The sequence below is a fragment of the Anoplopoma fimbria genome, chromosome 7, assembly GCF_027596085.1.
Source record: "Anoplopoma fimbria isolate UVic2021 breed Golden Eagle Sablefish chromosome 7, Afim_UVic_2022, whole genome shotgun sequence".
Lineage (NCBI taxonomy): Eukaryota > Metazoa > Chordata > Actinopteri > Perciformes > Anoplopomatidae > Anoplopoma > Anoplopoma fimbria.
In genome coordinates this window covers 2,022,793-2,039,677 of record NC_072455.1, presented here as the reverse complement: position 1 = coordinate 2,039,677, position 16,885 = coordinate 2,022,793, and the positions used below count along the sequence as shown (strand labels likewise).

Here is a 16,885-nt window from a genome sequence, read left to right as displayed (position 1 = left end):
TAAGGATTTAAAAGATGTAGAAGAACAAATAAAGTGTTTGAAAATGTGGCAGGATGAAGAGGAACGTAGGGAAAGAAGGAAAGTACACAAGCAAATGTCTAGAATCACTAGAGTCACTCCTGACACAGAATCTCCAGACACAAATCTAGATACATCACCTTATGCTTCTCTGTTTAAGGAACTGTCTGGTGTGGACCCTGATCTGGACACCCATCCTCCCCCATACAGCCCTCCACCGACAGGACAGCAGGCCGAAGCCGAGGATGAAAGGAACGTCTCCCAAAGCAAAGCCTCAGCCCCTAAAGCAGGACCCTCCAGCTCATCCTCCCAAGGAGGGGGCTCAACCTCCTCTAAAGGGCAGGGTGAAGCCTGCGGAGGGCCCGCACCCGCAACAACTCGATCCAAGGCCAAGTTGGAGCAGATAACTGTGCCTCCACCTCAAGCCTCCGCTTCCGACGTGTCTGATGAAGAGGAAGAGATGGATGAAACGACCCTCGAGGCACCTATGGTACAGGTAGCCGGTGCACAAGGCACCACCCTTGTCCATCGACCATGGACAGCGAGAGACATTGATCAGGCCCGTATAGAACTTCCTCCGCTGTCTGCAGGAGGAGACAGACTGGCAAAACAACTGTTTATGTTCTGTCAAGAATGGCAGCCAACTGAAAACGAACTGAAAAGACTGCTCCTTAAACATCTGGGCGCAGCAAACTATGCTAAAATAAAGGTAGCATTTGGAACAGATGACAGGCGGCTCAAATCAGCTGACTGGGATAACGAGGACAACAACCCCTATTCCAGATTCCTGGAAAAACTCATGAAAGAGATCACAACGGCTTTCCCCGTCAGAGTTGACATGATGAAAATCACCACATGTAAACAGAGCGCTAACGAAAGCATTGACGAGTACTACACCAGGCTCCATCAGGTCTACGGCCTCCACAGCGGACAAGAGGAGCCTATGAACCTGGGAGGAGAATGTGGTATGTGGGAGACCCACCTGCGTAAAGCCTTCGTGGACGGTCTGCATGGAGAAATTGGAAGACGGGTTAAGGAAGGCTGTGTCGATTGGGAAAATGCCAGACTATCTGAAATCATGAGACATGCACGTCATGCTGAAAAACACTGTTCTGCAGAAAAGAATAAAAAAGAGCAGACACAACAGAGTGAGCTCCACATGGCTCAACTCTCCCTGCTCCAGGCTGTTGAACAGATAAAGTTGCTGCTTCAAGGACAACAACATCACCAGGTACAAGAACTGACAAGATGGCAACCACAAGAACAGCATCAGCATCAACCATGGCATGTGGGACGAGGGCAAAGACGAGGAAAGGGAAGGGGGAGAAGGGATCAAAACCAAAGTGCCCCTCCCCTTGCAAAAGACCAATGCTACATCTGCAGACGTTATGGGCATTGGGCATATGACTGCCCTGATAGACAACAAGGCCAAGGAGGAGACGGGACAGGCAGCCACCAGATTGACATCAGGCTGTTGTAGAAGGGGGGAGAATGGAGTGTGCAGAGACGGGAAACCACACACCTCCAGCAACTGAGCAGGGAAGTGACACACACACACACACAACACAAAATGAAGAAAATGCTTTGCTTACATACACTGATTTGGAACAAAAAAAAAGAAAAGAAAAAGGAAACTATAAAGTTTAGAAACGAGAAGGGTAAAAAAGCTCTCGTACAAACATATGTTAAATATAATGATGGCGTTTTCAAAACTATGCCTATGGCCAAGGTTGATATTGATGGTACCAAATTAAAATTTTTAGTAGACTCCGGAGCAACAAATTCAGTTATAATGACAAAATGACTCACATTGTGCTATTTCTGTCTCCCTCTCCACTGACCAGTTGTACCCTGTTCAGTGGACAGAGGAGGCATTGCAGTCATTGTTGACTTAAAACTTGCTCTGCAACAGGCCCCGACTCTGGGCATTCCAAACCCTGACAGACCATTTACTCAAGCCGTCGATGAGTGTAACGGGTGCATGACGTCAGTACTCCTGCAACAACACGGTGATGAGCTCAGGGCTGGAGGTTATTTCTCCTCGCTAAACTAGACCCTGTAGCTAGGGGTCTTCCAAAATGTCTGCGCACCGTCGCTGCTGCAGAAAAAGCTGTTAATGCCTCACGTGACATTGTGGGTTATTCTCCTCTCACTATTCTGGTGCCTCACGCTGTTAGTCACATTCTGCTCGAGCAGAAAACCTCTCATCTGTCTGCAGCCAGATACATGAGATACCACACTGTGTTGCTTGATTTACCACATGTGACTGTTAAGAGATGCACCACCATTAACCCAGCTTCTCTGCTTCCAGGTCTTGAGGATGGTGAACCACACTGTTGTATTGCTGAACTCCAACATGTTTGTTCTCCTCGCACTGATCTCTCTTATGCTCCATTGCCTAATCCTGACCTTGCCTTTTAATGACAGAAATTATTCCCAGGTGGGGAATACCGACTAAAATTTAAACAAGTCGAAAACAGGTTGCAAAAGCCCTACCAGCCCCTGCCAACACACCTCTGCACAACCTCCAACCAGGTGACCATGTGGTAGCTGAAAGAGCCACATGGATCCACACAAGCCACTGCAAGCGGGTTCCTCTGCCGAGAGAACCCCCACAGACACCGACTACAACAGAGGAAAAAAGCATCTAGTAAAAAGGCACATATATGACCATAATAATGTCATATTTGTGACCAGATATACTACGTTGATTCAACACAGGACAGGTGTGAGCCAAGCTCCGCCTTGGTCCTGCTCCGCTGAAAACACACACACAGATTACAGACGAACGTCCTCGTTGGAGCAAACTCTCGTATAAACTATGGTTGATCAATAGAATGATCAAAAGGGGGGAATGTAATGGAAAATTACATTCGTGTATGTTGGAAGTATATAGTGTAAAGGTTTTGAATGAAATGTACTATGATGTGAAGATTTTACTCTAAAGGTGGAGAACCTTGTCTCTCTGTATGATGGTATTACACTGTGGGAAGGTGTTATCCCCCCCCCCCCCCTGCTCCTTATGCCCCTTCACCTCTTTGTCATTCATACCCCCACCTTTTGGCCTTCTCCCTCTCGGTCCTTCCTCCCCACCTGAGACTCATACCCACCTTTTGGTCTTCTTCCTCTCCTTTGTTTTTCTACCTCTTCTTTGATATTCATGCACCCCTTTTGTTCTTCATACCCCCCTCCATCACACATTCATTGTCAGGAGATGCTAACTCAGAACTGAGCCTGGCCACCCCGGCTCCCATGTATACAGGGGTGAGCAGCCTGACTCGGGAGTTCAGTACTTTGCAGGCTCCCGGTGACTCTGTAAACTTCTGGCTCTTTCATGCAAAGAAATAAAATACCGCAAGGACATTTCATTTGTCATTTGATCATTATTTCAACGCTCATTGGGACTCATCTCGGGACATAGATAGTACTAGTATAAATTGGGTATTAGTATAGTAAATTGTATTGGAAAACTTCCACCACAGAGACCTGTTTGGTGATGGTGAGTCTCAAAAAGACAGAGCTATGGAGGTAATTATTTTATTATTTTATTTTTATTTACTATGTCTCTTGTTTTGCACTATCCTCTTTGCTGCTGTAATCCTGTAAATTTCCCCGCTGCGGGACTAATAAAGGATTATCTTATTTTATCTTATCTTATCTTAATACCCTTTACTCAAGACCACAGATCAATATAGTGTAAATCATTGTCATTTATCATATGAATGCAATATCAATAGTTGGCTGATGGCAAACACAGCAATGCTGATTCCACACTAATCGAGGCGTTCCTGACTGTGAGCTGTAGAACAACAAAAACAGATCCAGCCACTGTGACACAGAACAGTTTTATTACAAAGGGTACAAGAAAATACAAATGAAGTGATTTTAATTGAATAAAGGGATAGAAATGAAGGCCAAATTTACATTTTGTCTGTCAGTTTGGTCCAAAGCATTACCACAAAAAAGCAAAATTACAGCATTGAATAATATTTTTAATTTCTTTCTCTCAAAACGGCCACCACAGAAACAACATGGCTGTGTCCAAAATACTTGACTTATAAATCCCTACTTAAAATGTAGGGAGGTCTATGAAGATGACTCTCTAGTGAGCTCATCTTCAAAATGAAAAAAAATTCTAGTTTGTTAGGCAATGACCTTTAAAAGGTTAAGGTTAGGCATGGACGTCAACTGGTTCAGCTTAGGCATTGACCTCCTATGGTTAATGTTAGAGGTTGACTTCCACTGGTTAAGGTTAGGCATTGACCTGCAATGGTTAAGGTTAGGCATTGACCTGCAATGGTTAAGTTTGGGATTTGACCTCCAATGGTTAAAGTTAGCATTAACTTCCAAAGGTTAAAGTTAGGCATTGACCTCCAATGTTTAAGGTTAGGCATTGACCTATATTAAACATGGCTGTCCTACTTTTCACTTTGCAGTTTTGGAGTACTTTGAGTCCACTAGGGTAAAAATAATTATCACTTTACAATTAACAGTACTATAAAATGGTGAACCAACCGTATAGTTTGGACTCTATAGTGAGTATTGATTGAAACGGACAGAGCCAGCAGAAATACAAGATTTTTGATAGCTTGATAGCAAAATATTTTCGTAGTTTGAGAAACAGTGCTTATAGCTGATATTAGTTCAGGTTAACTGAGCTAACCTTTGACAGATATGTTCCAAAGTCACCTCCATTTAGACAAAAAAAATACTACCTTATCAGACTGTGATGATTGCATCTAAACACCCCAGAACATCATGCGTAAGCTAGCTCTTTCTGTTTCCAGCTTGTTGTCTGACCTCCATGTTGAGCTCTGGGGTCATCATTGGAGGTGCAAGGATGAGAAAGAGGAGGAGGATGAGGAGGAGGAGGAGAAGGAGAAAGGAGAGAAGGGGAGGACAGAGGAAGGAGCTTCAGTGGAGGTGAGGAGCTGATCGCACAACGCCGGCTCATCGAGGTTTATTTCAACGAAGGGGTCACTGGAGCAAACCGCTAAGGAAAGGAGAAGGGGGAAGAAGTATATTCAATTTTACAATTAGATATATTTTCCCAAAATATTCATCAAATATTTAGCAGCATGCACTTTTCTTCTGTCTTTCTGAGTTAAAAGCTCAGTTTGTTACTTGCTAAATGACGTTTCAGGTTCGATTAGCGCTAAGAAGCAGATTACACTTAGCTAGCCTAGCCCCATCACGCCAAGCTAGCTAACAATTTAATAACGTTTCTTTCAGTAAAAGATAATTCAAGCTATTGTTAATTTTGCAGCCAGCAGTTTCCTCCTTCATACAGTCATTGTCAAAGGAAACCCTCTTGATAAGACTGCAAACAAGTGGTGGGAGTGAACAAACTGTTAAAAATTGCTGAGTGAAAATTTGGAATTAATTAAAATGGCAGAAACTGAAATTTAAACAAATTGAGTGTTAATCTGCAGACTAGCAGTTGTGTTTTGGTTTCGATGCACCTACAAATGCTGGATTCATGTTTTCATATACTGTCACATTTATTATATTTGTCCTTTATTCCCTTTTTTTATAAAGTTGTGTTGTTGCAGAAATACAATTATGTAACGTTGCCTATGGAGTGTAAAAGTTTGGTATTTTTTACTGAGATAAATGAATATACCTCAGATATTTCCTGCTAAACAATAATATATTATCTTTGCGGTACCTCATACCTTATGTTAAATGTTAACGACGATGTTTAAAACAATATTTTGTTCATTTGTGCACATATTTTTATCATTATGACACTTGCCCGGCTGCTGTCCTTAAAAGGGGCATTCCACCAATTATACACATGAAGTTAAGTCATGAAAAATACCTACTTATACTACTATTTTGTGTTTTTTGTATTACTATTTTGTGTTTGGTATGTATATAAAGTATCTTACATGGGTTGTTGTTGTTTTCGTTCTGCTGCTCCTCCCCAACAACATCAAAGAACATGTTGGTACTGCCCATTGGGCTGGGTGTCTTCTCAGCCGGGTCGTCGCCCAGTGAGGGACTGGTGTTACTGGTGGGCGACGTCTCCATGCCGTTTGTGTCCAGCTGTTCCTGTGGAGCTGGAGAGTGAGGGAGCGAGCAGAAGAAGAGAAGGAACAGTAAGAGGAGAATGTTTTCTGAGAGCGCCAGAGTTTGTGGAAAGATGTGACGATGTGAAATGTTGGTTTTTTTAATGGGAAAATATTTAAATGCAGTTTGAATTTATTCATGTTATCCGAAGACATTGTTATTGCTGTCTTCTACTTTCCCACAACTTTGTCATCTTTTCTGTTTTCTACCTGAGAAACCTTTTTCCATTTTCCGTCAGCTTGCCACCTAAAGTGCCTCAAATCCGTCCCTGTGACAAATGTCCAAGTTTTTAATGGTGCGAAATCTATTATGAACTAATAAATAATTCTTTTCAGAACATCCGGCTTGATCAAATGCAAACTTTGTGCCGATTTCACACCATAGCCATTTAAAAGAGCTGCATAAAAAGGCAGCAGTAAGATGAAATTAATGATAAAATGGAAACTAACACAGAGGAACTGATGTTTGTGGGGAGAATGAGGTTTTAACTTTTTAGTTTTTGAGGGTCATGGATGGAAAAACATGAACACATCTGAGAAACTTTTTTCCACTACATTTAATTTCCTCTTGTGGTAACCTGGGCTCAGGGCATCCCCTGCTGCATCCATATTTTACCATTTTTCTTGGGATAACAGAAAAAACCGTTGGTGTTTTCATGGACTACACAATGATATTACTGACCTATTCACTCTATGATGCCTGTGATGGATAAAAGTGCAGCTAGTGGTGGAATCAAAAGCTATTAAAGGAACCATTTGGCCAAATTATCCCTTTGTTTTCACCAACTGGTTTGCCGTTAAAGGGGTTCTTAATGGTTTTGACTTTACAATGTTAAATGTTGGACACCAAAAAACGCCCAAAATAGGATTTCACGTACCGCCATCTCCACTGGGGCGCCGTTCCTCCGACTGCAGAGTTGTGCCGTTGGAGACAGGAGGAGGTGAAAGGTCGCCGGTGGTCACTTGGTCTTTAGAAGATCGTCGATCTGAGATACAGCACACACAAACCAAAGAGTACCAGTCAAAATATGCTCATATACATTAATGTTACGGTCATTTATAAAAAAAAACGTTACTACACTCAACACACCCAGGTCGTCCAGGTAGACTGGTTCAAAGGTGCCAATGGGTTCGTTCAGGGGGTTGGCGGGAACCTGCCGATGGAGGTCAAACGAGTACGTCTAGACGAACAAACAAACATGTCAGAAATAAGAAATAAGCATTAAATGAGATAAAATATGTATTTTAAAGGAAATGTCACTCAGAATCCTCATTCTCTTACCCTGGAGACTCTCCTGAGAAAGTAGAGGATGACACACAGAACAATGATCACCAAGATGATCAATATGAGGATCACGTAACCTGGAGACGGAGACAATTCAGTTTTATTAGTATTTAGGGTATTTGTGCCGCTTGTATTATCAAGTAGAGAGGTATTAAAAAATGTATTGACAAAAACAAAAATCAGTTCATACATAGTTTTATCATACTGATAATATGGAGCCCGAAATTGTTCAGTATTATTAGTAAATTAATTGTTTTTTGACATTATGGGATATAAAATGTGAAATTAAATAAAATAAACTTTTAAACAATGAAATAAAATCTTAAAACTTCAGTTAATAAATAGGAAAATAATAATGATCAGTAATAATTAGTTTTAATGAAATTATTCTTTTTTTATATACAGTATATATATATATATATATTTAAAATTATATAAAATTTATATATATATATATATTTTTTTCTTGTAATGTTTTTATTTCATAATGTTTTTATTTAATTGTGAACACTTTGGGGCTCCATATGGAAGGGCAATGCATTCACCAAAGTAACAAGACTTTCAGATTTCTCAAAATAAAAAAACCTGTATCACATAATTACAAGAATGGGTCAAGTCATAATCACAAGATAAAATATAATGACGTTGGTGACCTTTGTGAGTGTGTTTTACATCTTAAACAACTAATGTGAAATCATAATAAGTCAGTCTGATAGTAGTTGTAGCAGGAGCATCAATAGGGGACAGATGATGAATACAATAGAAGAGAAAATTGTGGTTTACCCTGATAAATATTACAAAAGGTAATAATAGTACAACATGCTTACCCCAAGACGAATGACCTGCATCTTTAATTGTTACGAAAAGAAACAAACAGCTGGTTAATGTTGAGTAACTCATACCCTTGTGGAGAACAGAAAATAAATCAATAATATACAGACTTGAACTTTTTTTCTTGCTATTAATTAATTATTTCAGCTTTAAAATAACAGAAAGCTGTGATAAATGCAAGTAATAATTTATTTGTTATATCTTTAAATAGCTTGTTTTGTCTGACAAACAGTCCAAAACCCAAAGAAATTCAGTTTAATGTCATATATGACTAAGAAAAGGCATCAAATCCTCTCATTTGAGAAGCTGCAAGCAGCAAATGTTTGCTGCATTTTCTTGGCAAAAACAACTGAAATGATTACATCCATTATCTTGTAATCATGATAGTTGAAAAATATGATTTTGTCCGACGTAGCAGCCGTTCTGTGAGTCAGAGTGAGCCTTTGTGTGCCAGTTACAGAGAATACAAGCATGTGATTGCTGTGGTTTAGCACACAGGAAGACAGACTGATGCACAGTTGGCCTCCTGCATCCGCACCATTAAGGTACCTGATTTCGGCGTGTTGGCGGCCGCCGTCGTCACGTCTTCATTATAGCCGCCTGTGCTAACTGCGATGCTGGTGACTTCCTCGGCTATGTAAATGAAGTCGTTTGCAGTTGTTGTTTCTTCTTCTTGAGTCTGTAAAAAGACGGTTAAAGCTTCACATAACATCTACTGTATTTGTGACCATGCACGGGTTGAATTAATGTAAATTCAGCTTTTAATGTGTTGCTTTGTTTCATGGTGTGTGCTGCATTTAAACTGTGAAGATGTGCTATTGCAGTGATGGAAGACGTTCTTGTACTCAAGTAAAAGTAGCAAAACTACACTGTACACAGTAGAAATACTCTGTTACAAGTAAAAGTCCTGCAGTACAACTTTAAGTAAAAGCATCAACATTCTTAACCAAAAGTCTAAATATTATATATTATTATTGTATTATAAATACTTATGTTGCAGCTAAAATGGATTTAATCCGAATTACTTGATATACTTTATATGATGGGTAGCTAGTGAATTTTTTACCCTAAGGACTGATTTACCTTTAATAATACATCATCATTAATATGCTGAATGTATGTTGTATCATTAATCTAATGTAGTGAATTAACAAATACAATGCTTTCCTCTGAGATGTAGTGGAGTAGAAGTAGAAAGTAGCAGAAAATGGTAATACTCAATTTAAAGTACCTCAAAATTGTGCAGTATTTGAGTAAATGTACTAAGTTACTTAGTTAATCTCTGTTCTATTGTTTCCTAATTACTTTAAGTTTAAAATTAAACTCAATTAAAACATGCTGTATTTCCCATATATTTTCAGTCTACATCCAAAAAAAGAAATTGTCTCCTTTCAGTTCTACATGATAATCAACAGTTCACCATTATTTATTTGTCTATTTTTCTCAGATAAAGAAAGAGAATAAGCGTAGAATACATTTCTTTAACATTAAATAAAGGCTTCTTGTTCCACATTGATTTCCAAGCTAATTGTTTTGTTTCAATGTTGAGAGTTTATGAAGTTGGTTGAATACTTCAGAGTTGCCGTTGGTTGGTCACATGATACAGGATAACCGGCTCAGGTTGGCGGCAACTGTTACCGTAAAGTTTCTTGAGAGCAGATCCGTTGCATTCTCTGATTCATGACTCTGAGGAGACTTGGGGGGCGGCGTGGTGCCGGTAGTTTGGTTCTGGCTGTCATTTGGTAACAGGGCTGGTAGAGAGACGCCGTCTGAAGCTGTAACAGACACGAAAGACACAAAGAATGAGACTTTAAGGCCAAAGACCACCTCCCCTCACGCAACACCAACACAGGACCGATACAGGATGTGGTGGACACCGTCACCACGACTGTGACTCAGAGAGTGAAGGGACAACTGAGAAACGGTTGATGAGGCTTAAAACAACACAGAACATTTAGACACACCCAGATGTTATCTGCAAAGTTTCAATCTTAAACATAATGTCCTGTTTTTTCTGACCTGGATAACAAATAACTTCAACAAATGTTCTCTTCCTGTCTGAACTGGACAGTGCAATACATTGTGGTTCACAAGGTTTTTTTCCGCCCATTGCCATTTTGGTTTTTGCAGTTGCATCTTGGTTTTTAACCCACTGTGAAAGGCTTAAAGTTGTAAGACAAAAACACAGTTAACCCTAACTCCTAGACAGGACAACGCCGTAGTAGCGACCTATCAATCACAAGGTAGACCCATTTTATCACTTAAAAACCTAGGCAACATCTACACAACTAAATGAATATATGTACATAAAACATCCAAATGGACCTCACAATCAGTGTGCTATTGCTGGTTTAAAACGCTTTGGGTACCACCGCAATACAGAACAGTACATGACAAACACAACTAACCCTGATCCACAATAAAACACTTATCAAATCCATACCTGGTTTATCACTTGAAGGAACGGTACTTATATTTTGTCCTCTGGAAATTGAAGAAAATGCTAGAACTGAGACAGAAAGAGAGAATGATTAGGGGAGAAACATAAAACAAACAATATATAACTTTAAGATGATGTTGTACTTTGTATTGCAAACATTAGAATTTAAATGAATAACCCAGATTCTGGTTAATGTAAGCTAAAGGAACATGTTTCTGCCCAGAAAACATATTTCTGCACATTTAATCAGTTGTAGTAAACAGGTACACTTATTGAAGGTGGAAGTTTTACCACACAGATCTGCAGCTGCAACAAGTTTTCACATGTGTTGAAAAAGACAACCGCTGGTGTGAAAATGTGAGCAGTGAAGTAAAAGAAAAGCATGACAAAAGACAGATAAAAAAATCATATATTTACACTTTATTCCATCTACTTTGACCTCTGACCTTTGACGGTTGCTTCCTGATCTCGAAACTAGAGCTTGATCGTCTATTGACATTATCTAATTTATTTGATATTTTAATATGTAATGCATGAATGTTTTATGCACCATATTTGCAAGAAACATACTTCATATTTACAGGCTGTCCCATATTTTCTGTGGCTTAACAAATCAGATTAATGGATGAATTAATGATTGATTGATGCCTCCCATCATTTTCAAAAAAGGAATATATGTTTAGAAGTTTTTAGTTTCCTTTTCCATATAGAATATCAATAAATTGGGCTATAAATCCTGCATCATTTTGCACATTTAAGACAGATTAAATGAGGCTCTGCTGATGAGGAAAGTCAGGGAAAAAGACAAATTATGTGTAGTTGGTTTACAATTAACTATTAACCTTTTTCTTGTGTTTTGCTTTCTGATTTCCTGATAATTCCCTTTTAATCACTCTTATGATTTAACTTATATCACAGCATTTGTGAGCTCCAAATGACTTCCTGCATATTGCAATCGTTCCTGAGTCCTTGAATGAATCTTAAAGTGATTCAAGGACATTCAGGTGTAAATTTGAGACTAAATCAAAGCCATGAAAGTTTTTGTAAATGAAATGGAGGGCATGGGGAGCAGCTAAATAAGAGCTTTCACCAGAGCTTCTTGAATCGGCACAATGAGCAGTGAAACCACGAGGCTTCTGCAGCGTCTCATTCAACGGGTGTGAAAAAACAATCTGAACTTCAGCTTTAAAAGTTTTTTGAATTTTGGAGTGCAAGTGAGCGCGGGAGATCTGCATACACATTTAGTTTTCTCTGTAAGATATCACTCTGAATACAAACAAGTGAACAGGAGTTTCCTATCTGAGGTTAAGGCAGTTTGATCTGAACTCACCGAGGAAGCAGAGTCGACTCCTCAACTTCATCATGGTGACGGATTTACTTTCTCTCAAGCTCTCTAAAAATATCTTCTTAAAGATGGTGAATGATCATCGGCATGGATGTTGAGTGTCCTATTTTCTTGAATTTGTTCCTTTTTCCACAAACCCTCTTCCTCTTCCTCTACTCTCACTTCGTTGTGAGCTTTCTGCTTTGTGATCTCTCTCTCTCTCTCTCCTCAACCTCCTCCCCCTCTTTTCTCTCTTGTTGTGTCTCTCGTCCCACCTACGACTCACTCTTTGCCTCCTTTCCTTCTTTGCTTTATTCTCACTCTTCTTCTCTCGCTTTTAATCTGTTCTAACACTTGGCCAGAAGTATGTGGACACAGAACAGTTGTACTATGATACGAGGTTCTTCCAACTTTGTGGGAATTCAACGTTCTCCTCTTTCAACCAACCCGACTCTCAGCTTTGTTCGTGGCTCTACATGTCAAACTTTGTCGCCTCATGTAAACTTTGTCGCCTCATCCTAAAAGAAGGATGGCGTAGTATAAAGAGCGAGAAAGTCTGTGCAAGTTTGGAGGTCGCGGTGGATGGACGAGTCAAACAAAAACAGGACTTTCACTCAGGAGACCACTGTTTGTGTCTTTTGTGAAACTCAACGATGACTTATTTTAATTCACGTAACGTACTTAATTTACATATGTAGCTTAAGTGACAGAACAAAAGTACTTATTCTGACCCAAACCATGATTTTTTACTAAACCCTAGTTTTGTTTGAATTCACAATGTTTAATACGTGAAAAATGACGACCTGACCAAGCGTCCATACAAAATAAGATAAGATAAAATAAGATAATCCTTTATTAGTCCCGCAGCGGGGAAATTTACTGGATTACAGCAGCATAGAGTATAGTGCAAAACAAGAGACAAAGTAAAAGACAAACAAGATAAAATAAATCTGGTGGAAAGCCTAAAAACCAGAAGAGTTGAGGATGTTTTAGCACATTTATATTAAGTTTGGTTGTAATATTGAACTTCCGACATACTTTAGCTCATGTCTATTGTTCACTTTTATCCTACTTTCTCTTGCTCTTTCTTGTTTCTGCTACTTTCCGCCTACTGCAATTTTTTTCTCAACCCTAACCTTTCCTTTCTCCGCCCTCTACGTCTCAGCATTTAGACCCACCCTTATTCTCTCTCTCTTTCTCTGCTTCACTCTCTATGTCTCTCTACCCTTTAAATCTTTCTTGGTATCTGTCAGCATTCAGGAACTGAGAAGCCAACCGCAGCGCTAACTCCAGATCGACACAGGATGCTAGCTCAGTTTTCAGCTTTGCACTTCAGTAGCACATGAGTGTGACAGGCTGAGAAATAATTCTCACATTGTCATGTTTGAAGCCACAGCATACAGTGCAGACAATCTTTAACGTCATTATGAAGCCCCTGCAACTACATTTTAACAACTATAGAATGGCATACTTCCTCTAAAACCAATGAAAATCAGCTTTTGGTGCTAAGCTGTATTTTATTTTTTACACTTTCACTGTTTTAAGTTTAGAAAATGATCTAAAACATCTTGGTTTGATGTTTTTTCTATCTTTGGATACCTTTTAAGATCGTATTTCACATTGAATCAGTATTTTTTATTTAAGTTATTTAAAAAAATGTAGTTAAGTAAAAACCATAATAATAAAGTAAACACTCAAATTATTTCCAATACCCGAAAGTAATGTACTGCAATCCACAACAAAATATAATCTTTATTATCATTTTTAATGTATATCAGAGGCTGATTAAAGATAACAAGCAGCATCATCTGCATATAGACACATTCTAATAACTCTAGCAAACAATGCTTTCATATCCTGGCTGGATAATGAAAAAAAGGTTAATGTATTCACTATGTCTATCATGAAAGAAAATGCAATTTTAATATGCTAACATGAACAGAACCAAGAGAACGTAGACCAGACAGAGTGGGTGGAGGTTAGCTGTGGCGGAAGAGGAGAAAGAGTCCTTGGTGGTGTTTGTTGCGTCTGTAGGTAGAGAGAGAGAATTGAGCCATTAAAATGCAACAACATCAGTTACAGAACATTTAATTAATTAATAAAAGGCCCAGTTACACCTGAAAGTGACCCAGCAACGTTTACCCTTATTTGGCGCTAGGAGCTGGTAAGCTAACAGCTAACGCACTAGCAAGCCAGGAAAATGCTAGTGCTATTTAATCATAATACCTGTTTTCTCTGGCATTTTGTTCCCAGACTTGAACATCATGTCTTAAAAGAAAGAGTTATTGAAGGGGGGGGTAGGTGCACAACAAGCCAGCTAGCTTCTAACTGTCATTTAGCAAGTTAAAGAAGTTAAATAAAAGTGAGTTTGTGCAATGCAGCTAGTTAGCTACGATAGCTTACCCTCGTTTTGGAAATCTCAGCTCAAATTCATGTGGCAAATTAAATGTATATTTGTCTGAGTCTAAATTAGTGTCGGAATTAATTAAACCTTAATTTTGTACGACTTGAAAAAATATTTTGCGCCTCCTGCCAGACAACATCATAGAGTCTGTAGTTTCCTCCCATTAAAAACAATGGTTTTTTTAAGTCCAGCACCAACATTTTCAAAGCTCTCACTTTCCATGTGACTGTGATCATGTAAAGTTCTTGTTAAGATCAGGGTAGACCAATCAACACACCCTTAAACCCCTTACCATTCCGGGAAACTTTGCCTAAAACGCCTATCCAAGGCATACCCAAAGTAAATTGAAAGCCTTTCTTGAACCATTTGGAGTACATGCATGGTTGTGGTCTCTTTTGAAAGGTAACACTCTGAAGTTTTCACTCTAAGTGCTACTGGCATTGAGTAATAGAAGTTTGAACACACTGAAGTAGAAGGTTTTTATTTCCGCCTGAATATTCTTTTGCAAATAGATGCCTGCAGATGACTGTTTTAAAGAGTTGGATGAATCAGCTTACGTTAGTTATCACAGTGTTAACATGAATAAAACAAATGAGTGAACTTAGACCAGAGGAGACTGAGGTTACCTGAGGAAGAAAGAGAGGACGGCTCACTTGTATTTAGCCATGGTGGTCCGGTCATCAATAAGTCATCAGGTATAGGTAGGTTGTAGTTTGGTGAATCAAGATAATACAAAGCATAATCATAATCATCTTCAGTATTCAGGTCATCAAAATCATCTTCTATCATTGATAAAGTGGCTGCAGCACCTACGGGAAGATAAATTAAAGGTTGTTAAAATTGCATCAACAAATTGCACAACAACCTGTGGTTTGTAAGCTTTTTTTATTTGTGACCTCTTAATACAGATCAAGGTCTGCTAAGGACTCCTTGTCACAGGGAGAATAGGTTATTACGCACGTTGTGAGTAGAGTAGAGTCAGAGAAGAAAAAAAACCCATTACATTTCAAAATAAAGACAAAGGCTATGATAAGTGAAAAGCCTGAAAAATAAACATCATTTGTTTTGTTTTTCCAGAACAGACATCTGAACATTGGATAAAGTCAGGTATACATTTGTTTTCATTTGTTGATATATATTAGAGTCAAAGGTTTTCTACACTGGGAATAATAGATATCTCTTTGTATCACTCCATAAATCAGGAAATACTGTCAACAGCTGTAACAAAGAAAATCCAATTCTTTCCATGTTTTTTAGTAATAAAATGTTGTATAAATCAGGTTATGAATGATATCTGAACAAACCCCTCTGTGTTAACCTTCAGAATATAGAGAGGAATGAAGCTGTAAAGTTTGGTGTATGTAAGAGCTACTGAAGTGGAGATTTCTGGATCAGAGTCTGAGAAAAAACTCATTTTAAAGATATGTTTAGCTAAATTACATACATGTTGAAGACACTACAGGTGAATAGGGTAAAATAAATAACTAATAGATATCAACATTAAACTTCACCAGTTGATTACTGACATTAAAACAATTATTTTTTTGTACTACGAGTTTTCTGAAATGTTGTGTTTAAATATGCAAATTAGGCATTATCTAATGGTAACGTTTGGTGAATTTAGGAGAAAACTACAGACACAGATAGACACATAAGTAACATTTATAATATGCTTTCTTTACACTAGTCTGTTTCCTGGTGAACTGTTTGTAAATAAATGGAAGTACATGTTTCACGTAAAAGTTGACAGAAACACAAAGAGAAGAAATTCATGTTGGAATGTTCTTGTCATTTTCCTGATTGGATCTGATTTTGGTCGATATTCAGTATGAAGTAAATCAGATTAATAATGTACCTAACATTTACCCCACTGATCCAGTCTCAAGTGAAATCCTCAAGTTAGAATGAAGCAGAGACCCTTCAATCCCATTTAAAAATCAATAATAGTTCTTTCTCTGACTCACCGACGACCCACATCAGCAGGTAGACCTTCATCATCATCATCACCACCTCTTCTTCTTCTTCTTCTCTTCCAAACTTTGAAAAACTAAGGCACCAAGGTGTAATGTGTCTTTGCTGTCCGAGCCGCTCACACCAGAGTCATAGGTCTGTAAAATAAGCTAACAAAAAGAGGAATGAGCTAACCACAGTTCCTCAAAGAGAAAATGACTTCCTGTCCTAGTTGTTTTCTTCTCGAAGAATAGTGGTCCACCCTACAGACAGCAGATATTTACTGCAGTAGAAGTACTAATACCAGACTGGGAAGATTCTCCACTACAAGTGTTAAGCATTCAAAGCCTTACCTAATTAAAAATATGAAGGTATTATCAGTAAAATGCAGCATTAATGTGTATGTTGCATGTTTTTAACTATTTAAATCTACCCTAATGCATCATATTCTATAAGATCATCATGTTGGTAGCGTCTCTGTCCTGTGAGAACCTCGTATCTTTAAAAAAGAACAAGTTTTCAGCTTTGTGACGATGTGTTTTCCAGCTGATCCAAGAGGCTT

At 38.7% G+C, this 16,885-nt stretch overlaps 1 protein-coding gene across 1 annotated transcript; it reads right to left on the bottom strand.

Annotated features, from left to right (window-relative positions):
• Positions 1–3,844: 3,844 nt before the first annotated feature.
• Positions 3,845–12,185, bottom strand: LOC129093382 (uncharacterized). Its single transcript, XM_054601387.1, has 10 exons — positions 11,976–12,185; positions 10,649–10,714; positions 9,844–9,980; positions 8,755–8,884; positions 8,202–8,222; positions 7,372–7,451; positions 7,180–7,270; positions 6,968–7,075; positions 5,910–6,080; positions 3,845–5,011 (listed from the first exon to the last, which is right to left on the bottom strand). The coding sequence occupies exons 1-10, from the start codon at positions 12,007–12,009 to the stop codon at positions 4,842–4,844; spliced, it is 1,008 nt and encodes a 335-aa protein (XP_054457362.1). The 5' UTR covers positions 12,010–12,185; the 3' UTR covers positions 3,845–4,841.
• Between the last annotated feature and the right edge of the window lie 4,700 nt (positions 12,186–16,885).

Bases quoted from the DNA above. Each gene is read 5' to 3' on its own strand.
- LOC129093382 (XM_054601387.1), bottom strand. From the start codon at position 12,009: ATGATGAAGTTGAGGAGTCGACTCTGCTTCCTCG. The intron at 8,885-9,843 runs GTAACAGTTGCC...GTCTTTTTACAG, and splicing joins TGCTCTCAAGAAACTTTACG to ACTCAAGAAGAAGAAACAAC. The intron at 8,223-8,754 runs GTACCTTAATGG...TAACAATTAAAG, and splicing joins CGCCAACACGCCGAAATCAG to ATGCAGGTCATTCGTCTTGG.